This window comes from Ostrea edulis, chromosome 4 (assembly GCF_947568905.1).
Source record: "Ostrea edulis chromosome 4, xbOstEdul1.1, whole genome shotgun sequence".
NCBI classification, from domain to species: Eukaryota; Metazoa; Mollusca; class Bivalvia; order Ostreida; family Ostreidae; genus Ostrea; species Ostrea edulis.
This window is the reverse complement of record NC_079167.1, coordinates 22,812,763-22,829,454: the sequence shown is the minus strand read 5'-3', so window position 1 is coordinate 22,829,454 and position 16,692 is coordinate 22,812,763. Positions and strand designations below refer to the sequence as shown.

General features: G+C 34.3%; 2 protein-coding genes across 5 annotated transcripts in view; one reads left to right on the top strand and one right to left on the bottom strand.

The window, feature by feature from the left end:
* Positions 1-316: 316 nt before the first annotated feature.
* On the bottom strand, positions 317-11,272 carry LOC125670078 (kinetochore protein spc24-like). 3 transcript variants are annotated; one of them, XM_056162256.1, is made up of 6 exons: positions 11,166-11,266; positions 10,814-10,910; positions 7,595-7,811; positions 1,576-1,822; positions 1,165-1,241; positions 317-495 (listed from the first exon to the last, which is right to left on the bottom strand). In XM_056162256.1, the coding sequence occupies exons 3-6, from the start codon at positions 7,764-7,766 to the stop codon at positions 392-394; spliced, it is 600 nt and encodes a 199-aa protein (XP_056018231.1). In that variant the 5' UTR covers positions 7,767-7,811; positions 10,814-10,910; positions 11,166-11,266; the 3' UTR covers positions 317-391. The 3 variants fall into 3 exon arrangements, with proteins under 3 accessions (XP_056018231.1, XP_048760985.1, XP_048760984.1); XM_048905028.2 differs by lacking the exon at positions 10,814-10,910 and having other exon boundaries at positions 11,166-11,272; XM_048905027.2 differs by having other exon boundaries at positions 10,814-11,179.
* The window catches only part of LOC125670059 (uncharacterized), a 24,382-nt gene continuing 18,937 nt past the window's right edge, over positions 11,248-16,692 (top strand). The window contains exon 1 of one of the 2 annotated variants that reach the window (XM_048904989.2): positions 11,248-11,472. In XM_048904989.2, coding sequence (XP_048760946.1) covers positions 11,456-11,472 — 17 coding nt within the window. In that variant the 5' untranslated portion in view covers positions 11,248-11,455. The remainder of the gene's footprint in view (positions 11,473-16,692) is intronic. The other variant, XR_008802306.1, reaches the window with a different exon arrangement.

The window sequence follows — 16,692 nt, the reverse complement described above, 5'->3', positions numbered from 1 at the left end:
AACAGCGAGCACCAGCTTGATCAAACTATATATTTATACCAGCACAATTATGTGATAGAATAAATTTGTTTGTTAAAAGCTGCTCTCTATGTTCTCTGAAAGAAAAACATTCTTAAAAATTAGCATTCTAGGTAAAGCTGAAAAATTGTATGTACTTCAACTGAATGTAACTATCCGAGACATATTTGATGTCCAGTTTCTTATTTTACATGTGCTTAAGTAATATTTGATATCCAGCATCTCATTATTTTACACTTCAGTGGTGTCAATCACTCTTCAGCTGTAGAGCAGAACAGGATAACAAAAATAACTCCAATTTTGAAATACATAGCTTTACTCTCATGTACAATATTTACAGTAGCACTGTCGACATTCAGACAGTCCTTCATCACTAGTCTTCCTCCATCATATCCCACAAATAGTTGGAGACGAAGAATTTGGAGACCTGACTTCCATTCAGAGAGAATGGCTTGACATCATTTTTACTGCAGACATCTGATTTAGTTAAGAAAACTTTTCCCCATACAGACTGAGATAAAATTACATTCAAACAAAATAGACCGAGAGATAATTGCACTAAAACAAGACCGACCAAGATAGAATTACACTCAAACAAGACCGAGATAGAATTACACTCGAACAAGACCGAGATAGAATTACACTCAAACAAGACAGACCGAGATAGAATTACACTCAAACAAGACCGAAATAGAATTACACTCAAACAAGACAGACTCAAACTGTGATATCTGTATTGCTATATTTATGACTCCCCTTCCAAGGATATCACAGTTTGAGATACACCCTACAGATATCACAGTTTGAGATACACCCTACAGATATCACAGTTTGAAATACACCCTACAGATATCACAGTTTGAGATACACCCTACAGATATCACAGTTTGAGATACACCCTACAGATATCACAGTTTGAAATACACCCTACAGATATTACAGTTTGAGATATACCTACAAATATCACAGTTTGAGATACAACCTACAGATATTACAGTTTGAGATACACCCTACAGATATCACAGTTTGAGATACACCCTACAGATATCACAGTTTGAGATACACCCTACAGATATTACACTTTGAGATATACCTACAAATATCACAGTTTGAGATACAATCTACAGATATCACGGTATAGGATACGTCCTTTGATTTCATCTGGTCCACAATCATACTGCCATCGTATTGAAGTCAATGTGTTGTACAGTTGTACTTCATATCTGCAATATGTCACAAGTAAATGTAAGATATACAACTATCAAGTAATTCAACACAAATCTTGGCAACAGCAGCAGTAAACTAAGAGCTACCCCTCACACTATTGAATCATTTGACCTTGGGAAGTGCATGCTTATTGTCCTGTTTGACCTTTCTTTGATGACTCACCTGACCTTGGGAAGTACATGCTTATTGGTGTATTTGACCTTGTCTTAAATAACTCACCTGACCTTGGAAAGTGCATGCTCATTGTCCTGTTTGACCTTGTCTTTGATAACTCACCTGACCTTGGGAAGTGCATGCTTATTGTCACATTTGACCTTGTTGATGACTCACCTGACCTTGGGAAGTGCATGCTTATTGTCCTGTTTGACCTTCTTTTCCTCTTCCACTAGCATCTCCCGTTCTTTTCTTTGATTCTGTAGGGTTTTTTCCAGTTCTTCACATTTCTTGGTTACCTCCCCTAATTGTTGGTTTTCGGCTTTGATTTGTTCTTGGACACTTTTGACCCGGTTCAAAACATCCGTTTTCTCACCGTCTTCCTTTACATTTTCTGCCTCCTGCTCCTCTCGATTGATTAAATCTACAATTATAGAAGTACACAGTATAAGCATGATCAGTGTTAAAATCACTGCTGCAAATTCTGCAGGGTTTTTTTTATACTTGCATTTTCTAAAGAAAGTTTTTGGGTGTCTTGTATGTTGAAGGATGAAACTTGGACGAATTTTATCAGAAAGGATTACAAGAACAGTGTATCATTGGATTCTAAATTAATTCTCATTCTTAGAATTTACAAAGCTGTCAGAAAAAGTCACAAGTTTTTGTTAGGAAATAATTGCATTAAATACACAAGTTATGACTGACATGAATTGGTATATATGTTATCATTGTAGTTGTGACTAATGACTAAAATGTTTAATATATTCTTTTAAAATCACTATTTCCAAAATTGCACAATTCTTTGATGACTGTTACAAAACAAGTTATTCTTGTCCACCATTTTGTCATGCTTTGCATCTATTCACATTTTATGAATGCTGATCTTGATTCAAAATAATGATTTTAAAAAAGTGTAGAAAACAGAAAGTTTTATCATGTTACAAACCATAATGAACTGCGGTAAATTAATACTGCCGTTAATCATTTACACATATGTAACTCCTAAAATTAGAAAGTGTCTGTTTTCTGAAAACTGATTTTCATAAATCTGCCTTAATTTCTGCAGTTGGGTCCTGATCATAGGTGATTTAAAACATCTGAATGAACAAGATAATGCCTTAATCATCCCCTCTCAACAGTCTGTGAGTGGGTTAGTCTTCTGTTAACATAAAGGACTTTATTAAATTCAATATGATAATACACATGTGACTAATTTTCATTAAATTGCATTGCAATTCATTGCAGATCTACATGGATTCTCCAATTATTATTTTTTGTTGACAGTTGGGAAAAAGATTTGTCCATGGACAATTTAGAGACTAGATGCTGTCATAAAACAGTAATATCCGCACACAAGTGTTTCCCTTTAAATATACTCTATAGCATATATACGAGCCATTCCTAGCAAAAAAGGGCCCTCAAGTATCTCAGTGCTAGGGTGTGAACTATAGAGAAAAATCCCTCAAAATATTAGAGCAATATTGATTGTCGTTACAAACCAAGGATGGAATAATGTCATCCAAGCCTAGAACTGAATGTCATACAAACTTAGGATAAAATGATGCCATTCAAGCCTAGAACTGATGATGTCATACAAACTTAGGACAGAATGATATACAAACCTAGGACAAAATGATGTAATTCAAGTCAAGATTTCAAAAAGCCATGAAAGCCATTGATAATAGAAAACTTGAAACAGAAGAAACATATCTTATAGATATTGAAAAAAAAAAACCAATTCTTGGTCAAAATGAGTTTCAGTAATTTTCACATAAAAAAATTTATGCAAAATCTTTTTGATGTGCAGAGCTTAAGAATACAATAAATATAGTTGTCTCCCTTTCTTCCTATTGTACATTACTTATTAAAATTTCAGTTGAAAAATGGAAATTGAACAAGAGGTACTGTGAGCAATGCTCACTTAGAATACCCCCCCCCCCCCCACCTTAATCTCCCAAAGGGTGTTGGTAATAGGTATAAACTACCTCTTTTCTGAGTGTAAAAAACAAATGGCATGACAAACCGAACCATATTGCTACTTCGATGTCCAGTGCACGTGATCTTTGACCTTTTGACCCCAAAATCGATAGGGAACATCTTCATCCCATGGGTAGTCCATATGTAAGATATGGTGACTGTAGGTGGAAAGGATAATGCTTTAGAGCCCGGAAACCATATTGCTACTTCGATGTTCAGTGTGCTTGACCTTTGACCTTTTGACCCCAAAATCGATAGGGAACATCTTCATCCCATGGGTAGTCCATATGTATGATATGGTGACTGTAGGTGGAAAGGATAACGCTTTAGAGCCCGGAAACCATATTGCTACTTAGATGTCCAGTGCACGTGACCTTTTGACCCCAAAATCGATAGGGAACATCTTCATCCCATGGGTAGTCCATATGTATGATATGGTGACGGTAGCTGGTAAGGATAACGCTTTAGAGCCCGGAAACCATATTGCTACTTCGATGTCCAGTGCGCTTGACCTTTGACCTTTTGACCCCAAATCGATAGGGAACATCTTCATCCCATGGGTAGTCCATATATATGATATGGTGACGGTAGGTGGAAAGGATAATGCTTTAGAGCCCGGAAACCATTGCGTCTACAGACTGACGGACGGACAACCCGATTCCAGTATACCCCCCCCCCCCCCCCCCCACCACAACTTGTTGCGGGGGGTATAATTATGATGGAATGACAGGAGACAAAAAGGAGGTAACACTACAAAATAACCTAATAATTACGCGGACTAGAGAGGAGAGGGAGGTTTCAGCCGTTAATCACGCAGACTAGAGAGAGGGAGATTTAACCTGTTAATCACGCAGACTAGAGAGAGGGAGGTTTAACCTACTAATCAAACAAACTAGAGAGGAGAGGGAGGTTTAACCCGTTAATCACACTGACTAGAGAGAGGGAGGTTTAACCTGTTAATCACATGGACTAGAGAGAGGGACATTTATCCTGTTAATCATGCAGACCAGAGAGAGGGAGGTTTAACACGTTAATCATGCAGGCCAGAGAGAGGGAGATTTAACCTGTTAATCACGCAGACTAGAGAGGAGAGGGACATTTAACCCGTTAATCACGCAGACTAGAGAGAGGGAGGTTTAACCTGTTAATCACGCAGACTAGAGAGACAGAGGGAGGTTTAACCTGCTAATCACGCAGACTAGAGAGAGGGAGGTTTAACCTGTTAATCACACAGACTAGAGAGGAGAGGAACATTTAACCCGTTAATCACGCAGACTAGAGAGAGGGAGGTTTAACCTGTTAATCACGCAGACTAGAGAGACAGAGGGAGGTTTAACCTGTTAATCATACGGACTAGAGAGAGGGAGATTTAACCTGTTAATCACGCAGACTAGAGAGGAGAGGGACATTTAACCCGTTAATCACGCAGACTAGAGAGAGGGAGGTTTAACCTGTTAATCACGCAGACTAGAGAGACAGAGGGAGGTTTAACCTGCTAATCACGCAGACTAGAGAGAGGGAGGTTTAACCTGTTAATCATACGGACTAGAGAGAGGGAGATTTAACCTGTTAATCACGCGGACTTGAGAGGAGAGGGAGGTTTAACCTGTTAATCACACGGACTAGAGAGGAGAGGGACATTTAACCCGTTAATCACGCAGACTAGAGAGAGGGAGGTTTAACCTGTTAATCATGCGGACTAGAGAGGAGAGGGAGGTTTAACCCGTTAATCACGCAGACCAGAAAGAGGGAAGTTTAACCTGTTAATCACGTGGACTAGAGAGAAGAGGGAGGTTTAACCCGTTAATCACGCAGACCAGAGAGAGGGAAGTTTAACCTGTTAATCACGTGGACCAGAGAGAGGGAAGTTTAACCTGTTAATCATGCAGACCAGAGAGAGGGAGATTTAATTATGCAGACTAGAGAGGAGAGGGCCATTTAACCCGCTAATCACGCAGACTAGAGAGAGGGAGGTTTAACCTGTTAATCACGCAGACCAGAGAGAGGGAAGTTTAACCTGTTAATCATGCAGACCAGAGAGAGGGAGGTTTAACCTGTTAATCACGCAGACTAGAGAGGAGAGGGAGGTTTAACCAGGGCTTTCAAAAGTAGCCGGTAGCCGGCGGATTTCCGCCGCCTATAGTAACATTAGGTGCCGGCTACTTTAGTGACAAAAATGTATGTCCAATGAAAAAAACTTTTATAAAACTTTAAACATCTTCCAAACTTTAGTAGACTCAGAAATCGCGGCCGTTAGGATGTAAAAACGTGTTTACTTGCGCTAAATTTAGTTCAGGTAAATACCGGCACCTGATTGGTCGTCTGTTGGTGTAGAAAATAATACGTCAATTGCAATAGTCGGAAAGCCTTGGATTTACCCAATTCGTGACAACATGGACGAGAAGTTCCGAAAGATAACAACAAGTCCTGAACGTAAAAATCAATGATGTTGACGGAATGAAGAGAACAAATACCCTGTTCAGTTTCGGCTTTAAAAAGGCCAGAAGTGAAAGTGACACAAGTATAATATCAATCAACAATTTTAAAGCGAAAACAGAATTTAATCAGGAAAGATTTCAGACTTGCTATTCTTTTTAATTTGCAAATGCCCACGTGGTATTAAATAAAAACGAAAGTAGAATTTTTCAGCACAAATTTGCTATGTTACCAACAAATCTGTAGCTGTTAACTTGAATTTGTGGAAAAATAAAATTATAGGTCATTTAAATGTTACTTATTAATTTGTAATAAAGATTGTTTGGGTTTTATTTAAAAAATATTGGGGTGAGCAAAAGCAAAAGGTCCCAATGGGTTTCATGTCAGTCTTGGAGAAAAATATTACTCCCAGTGTAAGTTAACAGACTTTAAGGGACCAAATGAAAATAGAAATATAGAGTTGTGTTAATGGTGAAGAATATTCTTAAAATATTGGGAGTGTAACTCTTATTTGCAATTCAATAAAAAAAAATGATTAAATACATGTAAACTTTTTTTTATAACATACAATGTATCCGTTAAAAAAGGAAACGAAAGCTGACAATACAGGTAATTAGAACAACTATAAATATAATATATATTGATGCTTTATTATATAAAACTGGTGTTGGTTGTGATCTATATTCTTCTTACATTTTACTTTAATCTGCTTACTCTTGGGTGGCAGAGATTCAAGCAAAGACACTTAAAAATTGATTGATACAGCATTGCAAGAAATAATTACATGTAGTTATCTTGATGCACTTTATTTTTCATTTTGCATCAAAATTAGTACTTTGCAATGTTGAATTTTTTTAAGTTTTTGCATGAGAAAATTTCACATATGAAACAATAAATTCATGGCAAAAGTAAAAATTTCAGGCAAAAAAATGACAATTTCAAAGCTCCATTTAAGTGACAGGAAAACCCCAGAATGCAGGTTTTTGCCTCATTTACCCCAGACCCCCGGCCGTAAGGACGCCGAGCATAGCTCGGCGTGCGATACGGCTGCGCCATTCGCATTGGATCGCCTTCTACTTTTTCATTTCAGCCTCCTACTTTTAAATTTGTTGAAAGCCCTGGTTTAACCCGTTAATCACGCAGACCAGAGAGAGGGAAGTTTAACCTGTTAATCACGTGGACTAGAGAGAGGGAGGTTTAACCTATTAATCACGCAGACTAGAGAGGGAGGTTTAACCTGTTAATCATGCGGACTAGAGAGGAGAGGGACATTTAACCCGTTAATCACGCAGAATAGAGAGAGGGAGGTTTAACCTGTTAATCACGCAGACTAGAGAGACAGAGGGAGGTTTAACCTGTTAATCACGCAGACTAGAGAGAGGGAGGTTTAACCTGTTAATCATGCAGACTAGAGAGGAGAGGGAGGTTTAACCCGTTAATCACGCAGACTAAGAGAGGGAGGTTTAACCTGTTAATCACGCGGACTAGAGAGGAGAGGGAGGTTAAACCTGTTAATCACGCGGACTAGAGAGGAGAGGGACATTTTACCCGTTAATCACGCAGACTAGAGAGAGGGAGGTTTAACCTGTTAATCACGCAGACTAGAGAGGAGAGGGAGGTTTAACCCGTTAATCACGCAGACTAAGAGAGGGAGGTTTAACCTGTTAATCATGTGGACTAGAGAGGAGAGGGATGTTGAACCTGTTAATTATGTGGACTAGAGAGAGGGAGGTTTAACCCGTTAATCACGAAGACTAGAGAGGAGAGGGATGATGGAGTTTACCTTGGATCTGCTGTTTGAGCTGCTCTGTTTGCTCCTGTTGAAGTTGGCGGATTTCATTGATGAGGCTGACATATTTCTCCATCAGCTCCACTGCTCTTGATCCTTCAAAGGCTGCTTTAAACTTTTCCCCGAGACTCGCAAAATCAGCGAGTTGGGATTCCTGGCTTTGCATGTTTGTTTCCTCAATGATGACAGTCTTTTTGTCCCATAATTATTACTGTAAAATTAAACAAGAGGGTCATGGGCCACATCACTCGCCTGAGTTACCTTGGCTCATATTTAAATGTTTTTCTTATATATATTTGCATTTAAAGCTTTGATCCCTATTGTCATAATTGCAGCCCTAACCTACCCTCAGGGGCCATGATTTTTACAAACTTGAATTTGCACTATGCCAGGAAGCTTTCATGTAAATGTAAAAATTCTTTGGCCCAATGGTTCTTGAGAAGATTTTTAAATAACACCATCCTATTTTTACATTTTTGTGATTATCTGCCCTTTGAAGGGGACATGACCCTTCATTTGAACAAACTTGAATCCCCTTCACCCAAAGATGCTTTAATTGTGCCAAGTTTGGTGGAAATTGGCCCAGTAGTTCTGGAGAAGATTTTTAAAATTTGTAAATGTATTTTCACTATTTCACTATTATCTACCCTTAGAGAAGGGTGTGGCCCTTCATTTGAATGAACTTGAATCCCTTCAACCAAGGATGCTTTGTGCCAAGTTTGGTTGAAATTGGCCTAGTGGTTTTGGAGAAGTCGAAAATATGAAAGTTTACAGACAGACCGACAGACAACAGGTGATCAGAAAAGCTCACTTGAGCCTTTAGCTCAGGTGAGCTAAAATTATAAAAACATTGAAGCAGCATAGCCAATCAGTTGACTGTTATTTGACAGGGAGAATTTTTTTTTATGGTGATATCATTTGGACAGTATGTTTTGTCTTGACTGAAGACAAAAACAATACCTTTGCCAATGGGATTAACAAACAAGAGGGTCATGGGCCACAAAACTCACTTAAGTACCTTGCTCTTCTTCAGATTTTTAAAAAATAAGATCTTTCCATTCTTTAATCCTATGACAAAATTTTGACTCCATAATCACAACCCCAACCTAGCCCATGGGGTTGTGACTTAACTTTAATTCACACAGCATGGGAATGTCTTATCATCAATATGACTAACATGGCCTTGGTATTCTGGAAAAGATTCCCTCCCTATATTAATTCATTTCATAAAATTCGATTCCTGACTTTAGCCCCACCTTAACCCCAAGGTCCCCAAAATAGAAGGTTGAATTCAGAACATTTGCATACTGATGGGATTCAACATGGCCCTACTACTCTTGAAAATTTTTTTTAGAATGTCAGAGCTATATATTTTTATGTAAATTGATTCCCCCATTTATACTGACATTAGTCAAAATTCATATGAATCTGTACTACATTGAAAGGCTTACATATTATATTTAATCAGTGGTTCTTGATTAGCAAATTTTCAATGAATTCCCAAGTGAGCTTAACATGTACTTTACAAAAAGTGCTTCATTTTCTATATCCTTTTCTTTCTATATATGTTGTTTTTTAATTATTGGATTAACCTAAAATTACAAAACAGGTTTATCGTCACATTAAAAAGTTAATTTGTGTCTTGGATTCTTATCCATTTGATAAATTTCTTTCATAAAATCTACATTTTCTTCATAATCTTTTTCACACATGCACTTTAATGAAAACTAATGGATTTAATCCTTTTCTGACTGAGGTTTCTAAGACTGGATTTATGACCATTAAATTCACCTTTATAAAAAATATTCTACATGTCAATTTTTTTTTAAATTTCACAAAACAGTGCTTCATTTCCTATATCATTCTTTTTCTATGGTTTGCATGTGTCATTAATTACAGGATTAACAATAAGATAAAATTACAAAACAGCTAATTCAAAATATCTCCACACTTGATAAAATCAGACGAAAATATCAGGACTAGGCCATAGGTATCTGAAATCTAAGCAATGTGATAAAATCGTCCTAAAATCAACAATGTCCCACTAACTCTGTAGGTAGTAGGTCTGTTTACTGTTACATGCAAGGTAAATAGAAATTTTCAAATCATTTATCTTAAATTCGAATAATCTATAATTCAATATAATGTTTTGATGGAATTGCAGCTGCTATATTAATTTGTTTTATCACTGTGTGTACTCAGATTTCTTTGCAATATAATTGGTACAAAATACTTTCTTCCATTTAACTGGCAGTTTTCTCACAATGAATTGTTAAACAGATTTGCATTTCTGCCTCACTTTCATCTTGCACTGAAAATCTTCAATAGATATCAATTTTGTAATTTTTCTTTTCTTGTGAAGAGATGAAAGAGGAAAATATCATCTTTGATTACAACCAAACCAAATCCCGATTTGAATCTGGAATGTTGATTAAACAGACATTTTGGAAACCACATCCAGAGTCCACAAACCCAGATCCTCGGGTAAAGGTTTGTTATATAATGCTCAACGTCCCACTTGAGAATTTTTCACCATTAAGCCTACCAATGAAGGGCAGAAAAATTTAGACCTATGCTTAGTACTTATGGCCTTTGAGTTTGAGCAGGGAGGGATCTTTATCGTGCCACACCTGCTGTGACACGGGACCTCAGTTTTAGGAACTGCCCCGTTTAGTTGCCTCTTTCAACAAGCAAGGGGTACTGAGGAACTATTTTAACCCGGATTTCACGGGACCTCAGGTAAAAGTGTTTTGTTGTGATTTAATGAATATTGAGAATTATTTGTCTCTTCAAATTTAATCACATTCTAAATGCGGTACTGAAATAAAACAAATCTGTAATATTTGTTTCGGTTAAAAACAAATGTCTATAGTATAATACAGCATATATTATATCATATTACATTAATTCGAGGCGAGCCCCTGTGGATTGTGTCAAAACCCTGTGATACAGCAGGCCTTTATCTTCGAAGATGAGCAGGCCTTAAAGTATTCTCTTTAGAGAAGTCGAAAGGCATAGACTTCATCGACTTCTAATTCTCTTCGCAAGCATTCATATTTTGATTCTGGAATACGTGTAAATGCCGGAGTCGGTGACGGTTTATGCTTCGACCGACGTTTCGACTCAGATGTGCCTGGATTTACGCAATAGACAACTTGTTTTCCAACATTTAGCAGTAATGCACAAAACTGTCACAAGGAAATCAACACTTACTTGCTTTTAATCCATTTTCAACATGTCCCCTGTCTCGGGTTTACGTTAACTGGTCTTGGGAGCTGTCACAATAGGGGACCAGTTAAGAGAAAGCAGGCTGACGTAAACAGAGTTGTGTAAATATAAGAACAGACGATGTCAAATTTTAACAAGACAAATATTTCGTGACGAGCCCCTGTGAAGAGAATAGCCTTAAAGCTGCAGATATTTTCAGATTTTTTTTTATGACATATAGATCTAGTCAAAACATAGGTGTAAGAGAGTCAAATTTTTTTCGGCAAAACATTTTTGTCATCCATACTCTTAATATTGGTAGATCTACATCATTAGACATACTACTGTACATACTTACACTTTGTATCGAGCGCTCTGAAATAAGAAGATGATGCTGATTGGTTGGTTTTCTTAGACAAATATCCAATGTAAAATTCGCTAATAGAAAACGGGTCTCCATTGACTGAAGAGTTCTAATGTGTTTGATGATGTGACAACAAGGGGTGAAGGTATATCACTACATGTAGTGGACAGATTCAGACAGCAGTTACAGCTTGGAGCAGGACTTTTCGTGTTTAGTACTTAATCATGTGATTTGCCACTGGACTAATTAATCTCTCTTTCAACATTTTTGTCATAGTCACTAAAATGACATCGAATCAAAGGTAAAAAAAAAAAAACACTTTTGAGTTTGGGAATTTTACCGATTATCTATGATTACATGCATTGAAGTTTGAACCCGTTGTAACTTTCCACCCCTGGTCGTCACTTTATCTTAAGTATCTGTTTGTAAACAATGTCAATTAATATCAAAGTAAAAATAAAAGGGAGGGGGGAATATTGGTGAAGAAGAAACTCTCCTATTACTCGAATTTCTGTTGGTGCAAAAATAGCATCCGATTTTTTATACAGCAAAATTGATACATATATCCCTCACAGTCACTAGATCTTCAAAACAAAGAATTTTTTTAAAAAATCATCAATTAAAATTGATGAAGTCATGCATTCTTTTGCACCGTCTTAATTTTCTACTGTAATTAGCAAATTATTAATGAATCGTAATTGATTTATTATATATAGGCCTATATTGGCTCTTCTCTGAGGAAATAACATTTAGCCACAGGGGTTTCTTATCCATTTTGTTCTCAATCTATATATAACTATGTACTTGTATATAAATATCTAGATATTTATATAAAGGGATTGTACTTGTATAAATACATGTATCTAGATATTTATTTAGGTCTATAGATTACAAACATAATGGATAAGAAGCCCCTGTGATTTAGCAGTGTTTTGAAAAATTGTTTACAGACATCGTATGGATGAGCACTTTTATTATGTTTAATACCACAGTATTAGCTCTTCTGGGCTCGATTTACAGAATGATTGTATGACGGAGAGTTTTTTTCTGAACTCTGTGATGATGACAACCTCTACTGTAAGAATCTGTAATGGGAAGTGTTTCCTGATACAGAGAAACAACAAAAGCCATTTATCAAGGATAGTGGACTCCTGTAATGATGAGTCGGCTATTCTCAATGAAGGATGTTGTGTGAAAATATGAATCATAATTTGAGGGGTACTTGATACACATTTAAAGTTTGCAGTCAGTTGTATCAACATATGATCTGATAAAAAGGTCTTATTATTGTTTATGAATATTGCTTGGAAAGCAGAAAATGTAGCAGCTAGCTGTTGATAGTCATACATGTACATTTAATAATAAAAAAGTACTGTAAGCATTAAATGCTTATTTTTTTAACAACTGTTATGCAATTAAGGAGGAATGCTACACCATAAAAATTTGATATAGATGAAAAGTGCAACATTAATTTGAAATTGAAAACTGTAAAATTTACTTTATTTTGTCAAAAAATACAGTTTTAGTAGAAAGCAATTTGGGGGAAAACATTAAAACCCCTGTTGGACTCAAACCCGTGATCTACTGTTCAGCAGTCGACATGCTAACCTACTGAGCTACTCAGCTAGGCAATGATATTTGAAATGAATAAACAAATATTGCTGATATTTATATTTTAATCCATGTTTTAAAAGGAAGTCAGCCATTATGACGATATAGAGTACCTCCTTAAATCAACACAACAGATGTCAAAGAATAAGCATTCAATGCTTAAATATCATGTTTATAGGGATTATAAATAGCATGCTTTATAGGGAGTATAAATAGCATGCTTTATAGGGAGTATGAATATCATATGTTTATAGGGAGTATAAATAGCATGCTTTATAAGGAGTATAAATAGCATGCTTTATAGGGAGTATAAATATCATGCTTTATAGGGAATATGAATATCATGCTTATAGGTAGTGTAAATAGCATGCTTTATAGGAGTATAAATATCATGCTGATAGAGAGTATAAATATCATTCTTTATAGAGAGTATAAATATCATATTATAGAGAGTATAAATATTATGCTTTATAGGGAGTATAAATATCATGCTTTATAGGAAGTATAAATATCATGCTTTATAGAGAGTATAAATATCATGCTTTATAGAGAGTATAAATATCATGCTTTATAGGGAGTATAAATATCATGTTTTATAGAGAGTATAAATATCATATTATAGGGAGTATAAATATCATGCTTTATAGGGAATATGAATATCATGCTTTATAGGGAGTAAATATCTTGAATTATAGAGAGTATAAATATTATGCTTTATAGAGAGTATAAATAGCATGCTTTATAGGGAGTATAAATATCATGCTTTATAGGGAGTATGAATATCATGATTATAGAGACTATAAATATCATGTTTATAGGGAGTATAAATATCATGATTTATAGGGAGTAAATATCTTGAATTATAGAGAGTATAAATATTATGCTTTATAGAGAGTATAAATAGCATGCTTTATAGGGAGTATAAATATCATGCTTTATAGGGAGTATGAATATCATGTTTTATAGGGAGTATAAATAGCATGTTTTATAGGGAGTATAAATATCATGCTTTATAGGGAGTATGAATATCATGTTTATAGGGAGTAAATATCATGAATTATAGGGAGTATAAATATCATACTTTATAGAGAGTATGAATATCATGCTTTATAGGGAGTATAAATATCATGTTTTATAGGGAGTATGAATATCATGCTTTATAGAGACTATAAATATCATGCTTTATAGAGAGTATGAATATCATGCTTTATAGAGAGTATAAATATCATGCTTTATAGAGAGTATGAATATCATGCTTTATAGAGAGTATGAATATCATGCATTATATCTGTAGTCTAGAGTATAAATATCATGCTTTATAGAGAATATAAATATCATGCTTTATGGAGAGTATGAATATCATGCTTTATAGGGAGTATAAATATGCTTTATAGAGAGTATAAATATCATGCTTTATAGAGAGTATAAATATCATGCTTTATAGGGAGTATAAATATGCTTTATAGAGAGTATAAATAGCATGCTTTACAGAGAGTATAAATATCATGCTGATAGAGAGTATGAATATCATGCTTTATAGAGAGTATGAATATCATGCTTTATAGAGAGTATGAATATCATGTATTATATCTGTAGTCTAGAGTATAAATTTCATGCTTTATAGAGAGTATGAATATCATGCTTTATAGGGAGTATAAATATGCTTTATAGAGAATATAAATATCATGCTTTACAGAGAGTATAAATATCATGCTTTATAGAGAGTATAAATATCATGCTTTATAGAGAGTATAAATATCATGCTTTATAGAGAGTATGAATATCATGCTTTATAGAGAGTATGAATATCATGCATTATATCTGTAGTCTAGAGTATAAATATCATGCTTTATAGAGAATATAAATATTATGCTTTATAGGGAGTATAAATAGCATGTTTTATAGAGAGTATGAATATCATGCTTTATATCTGTAGTCTAGAGTATAAATATCATGCTTTATAGAGAATATAAATATCATGCTTTATAGGCAGTATAAATATCATGCTTTATAGAGAGTATAAATATCATGCTTTATAGAGAGTATGAATATCATGCTTTATAGAGAGTATGAATATCATGCTTTATAGGGAGTATAAATATCATGCTTTATAGAGAGTATGAATATCATGCTTTATAGAGAGTATGAATATCATGCTTTATAGGGAGTATACATATCATGCTTTATAGAGAGTATGAATATCATGCTTTATAGGGAGTATAAATATCATGCTTTATAGAGAGTATGAATATCATGCTTTATAGGGAGTATAAATATCATGCTTTATAGAGAGTATGAATATCATGCTTTATAGAGAATATAAATATCATGCTTTATAGAGAGTATAAATATCATGTTTATAGAGAGTATAAATATCATGCTTTATAGAGAGTATGAATATCATGCTTTATAGAGAGTATAAATATCATGCTTTATATCTGTAGTCTAGAGTATAAATATCATGCTTTATAGAGAATATAAATATCATGCTTTATGGAGAGTATGAATATCATGCTTTATAGGGAGTATAAATATGCTTTATAGAGAGTATAAATATCATGCTTTATAGAGAGTATAAATATCATGCTTTATAGGGAGTATAAATATGCTTTATAGAGAGTATAAATAGCATGCTTTACAGAGAGTATAAATATCATGCTGATAGAGAGTATGAATATCATGCTTTATAGAGAGTATGAATATCATGCTTTATAGAGAGTATGAATATCATGTATTATATCTGTAGTCTAGAGTATAAATTTCATGCTTTATAGAGAGTATGAATATCATGCTTTATAGGGAGTATAAATATGCTTTATAGAGAATATAAATATCATGCTTTACAGAGAGTATAAATATCATGCTTTATAGAGAGTATGAATATCATGCTTTATAGAGAGTATAAATATCATGCTTTATAGAGAGTATGAATATCATGCTTTATAGAGAGTATGAATATCATGCATTATATCTGTAGTCTAGAGTATAAATATCATGCTTTATAGAGAATATAAATATTATGCTTTATAGGGAGTATAAATAGCATGTTTTATAGAGAGTATGAATATCATGCTTTATATCTGTAGTCTAGAGTATAAATATCATGCTTTATAGAGAATATAAATATCATGCTTTATAGGCAGTATAAATATCATGCTTTATAGAGAGTATAAATATCATGCTTTATAGAGAGTATGAATATCATGCTTTATAGAGAGTATGAATATCATGCTTTATAGGGAGTATAAATATCATGCTTTATAGAGAGTATGAATATCATGCTTTATAGAGAGTATGAATATCATGCTTTATAGGGAGTATACATATCATGCTTTATAGAGAGTATGAATATCATGCTTTATAGGGAGTATAAATATCATGCTTTATAGAGAGTATGAATATCATGCTTTATAGGGAGTATAAATATCATGCTTTATAGAGAGTATGAATATCATGCTTTATAGAGAATATAAATATCATGCTTTATAGAGAGTATAAATATCATGTTTATAGAGAGTATAAATATCATGTTTATAGAGAGTATAAATATCATGTTTATAGGGAGTATAAATATCATGCTTTATAGGGAGTATGAATATCATGCTTTATAGGGAGTATAAATATCATGTTTATAGAGAGTATAAATATCATGTTTATAGGGAGTATAAATATCATGTTTATAGGGAGTATAAATATCATGCTTTATAGGGAGTATGAATATCATGCTTTATAGAGAGTATGAATATCATGCTTTATAGAGAGTATGAATATCATGATTTATAGGGAGTATAAATATCATGCTTTATAGAGAGTATAAATATCATGCTTTATAGGGAGTATGAATATCATGCTTTATAGAGAGTATAAATATCATGCTTTATAGAGAGTATGAATATCATGCTTTATAGAG

Bases quoted from the DNA above. Each gene is read 5' to 3' on its own strand.
- LOC125670078 (XM_048905028.2), bottom strand. From the start codon at position 7,766: ATGCAAAGCCAGGAATCCCAACTCGCTGATTTTGCGAGTCTCGGGGAA. The intron at 1,242-1,575 runs GTGAGTCATCAA...GACATATTGCAG, and splicing joins CATGCACTTCCCAAGGTCAG to ATATGAAGTACAACTGTACA. The intron at 496-1,164 runs GTATCCTATACC...TAACTAAATCAG, and splicing joins ACCAGATGAAATCAAAGGAC to ATGTCTGCAGTAAAAATGAT.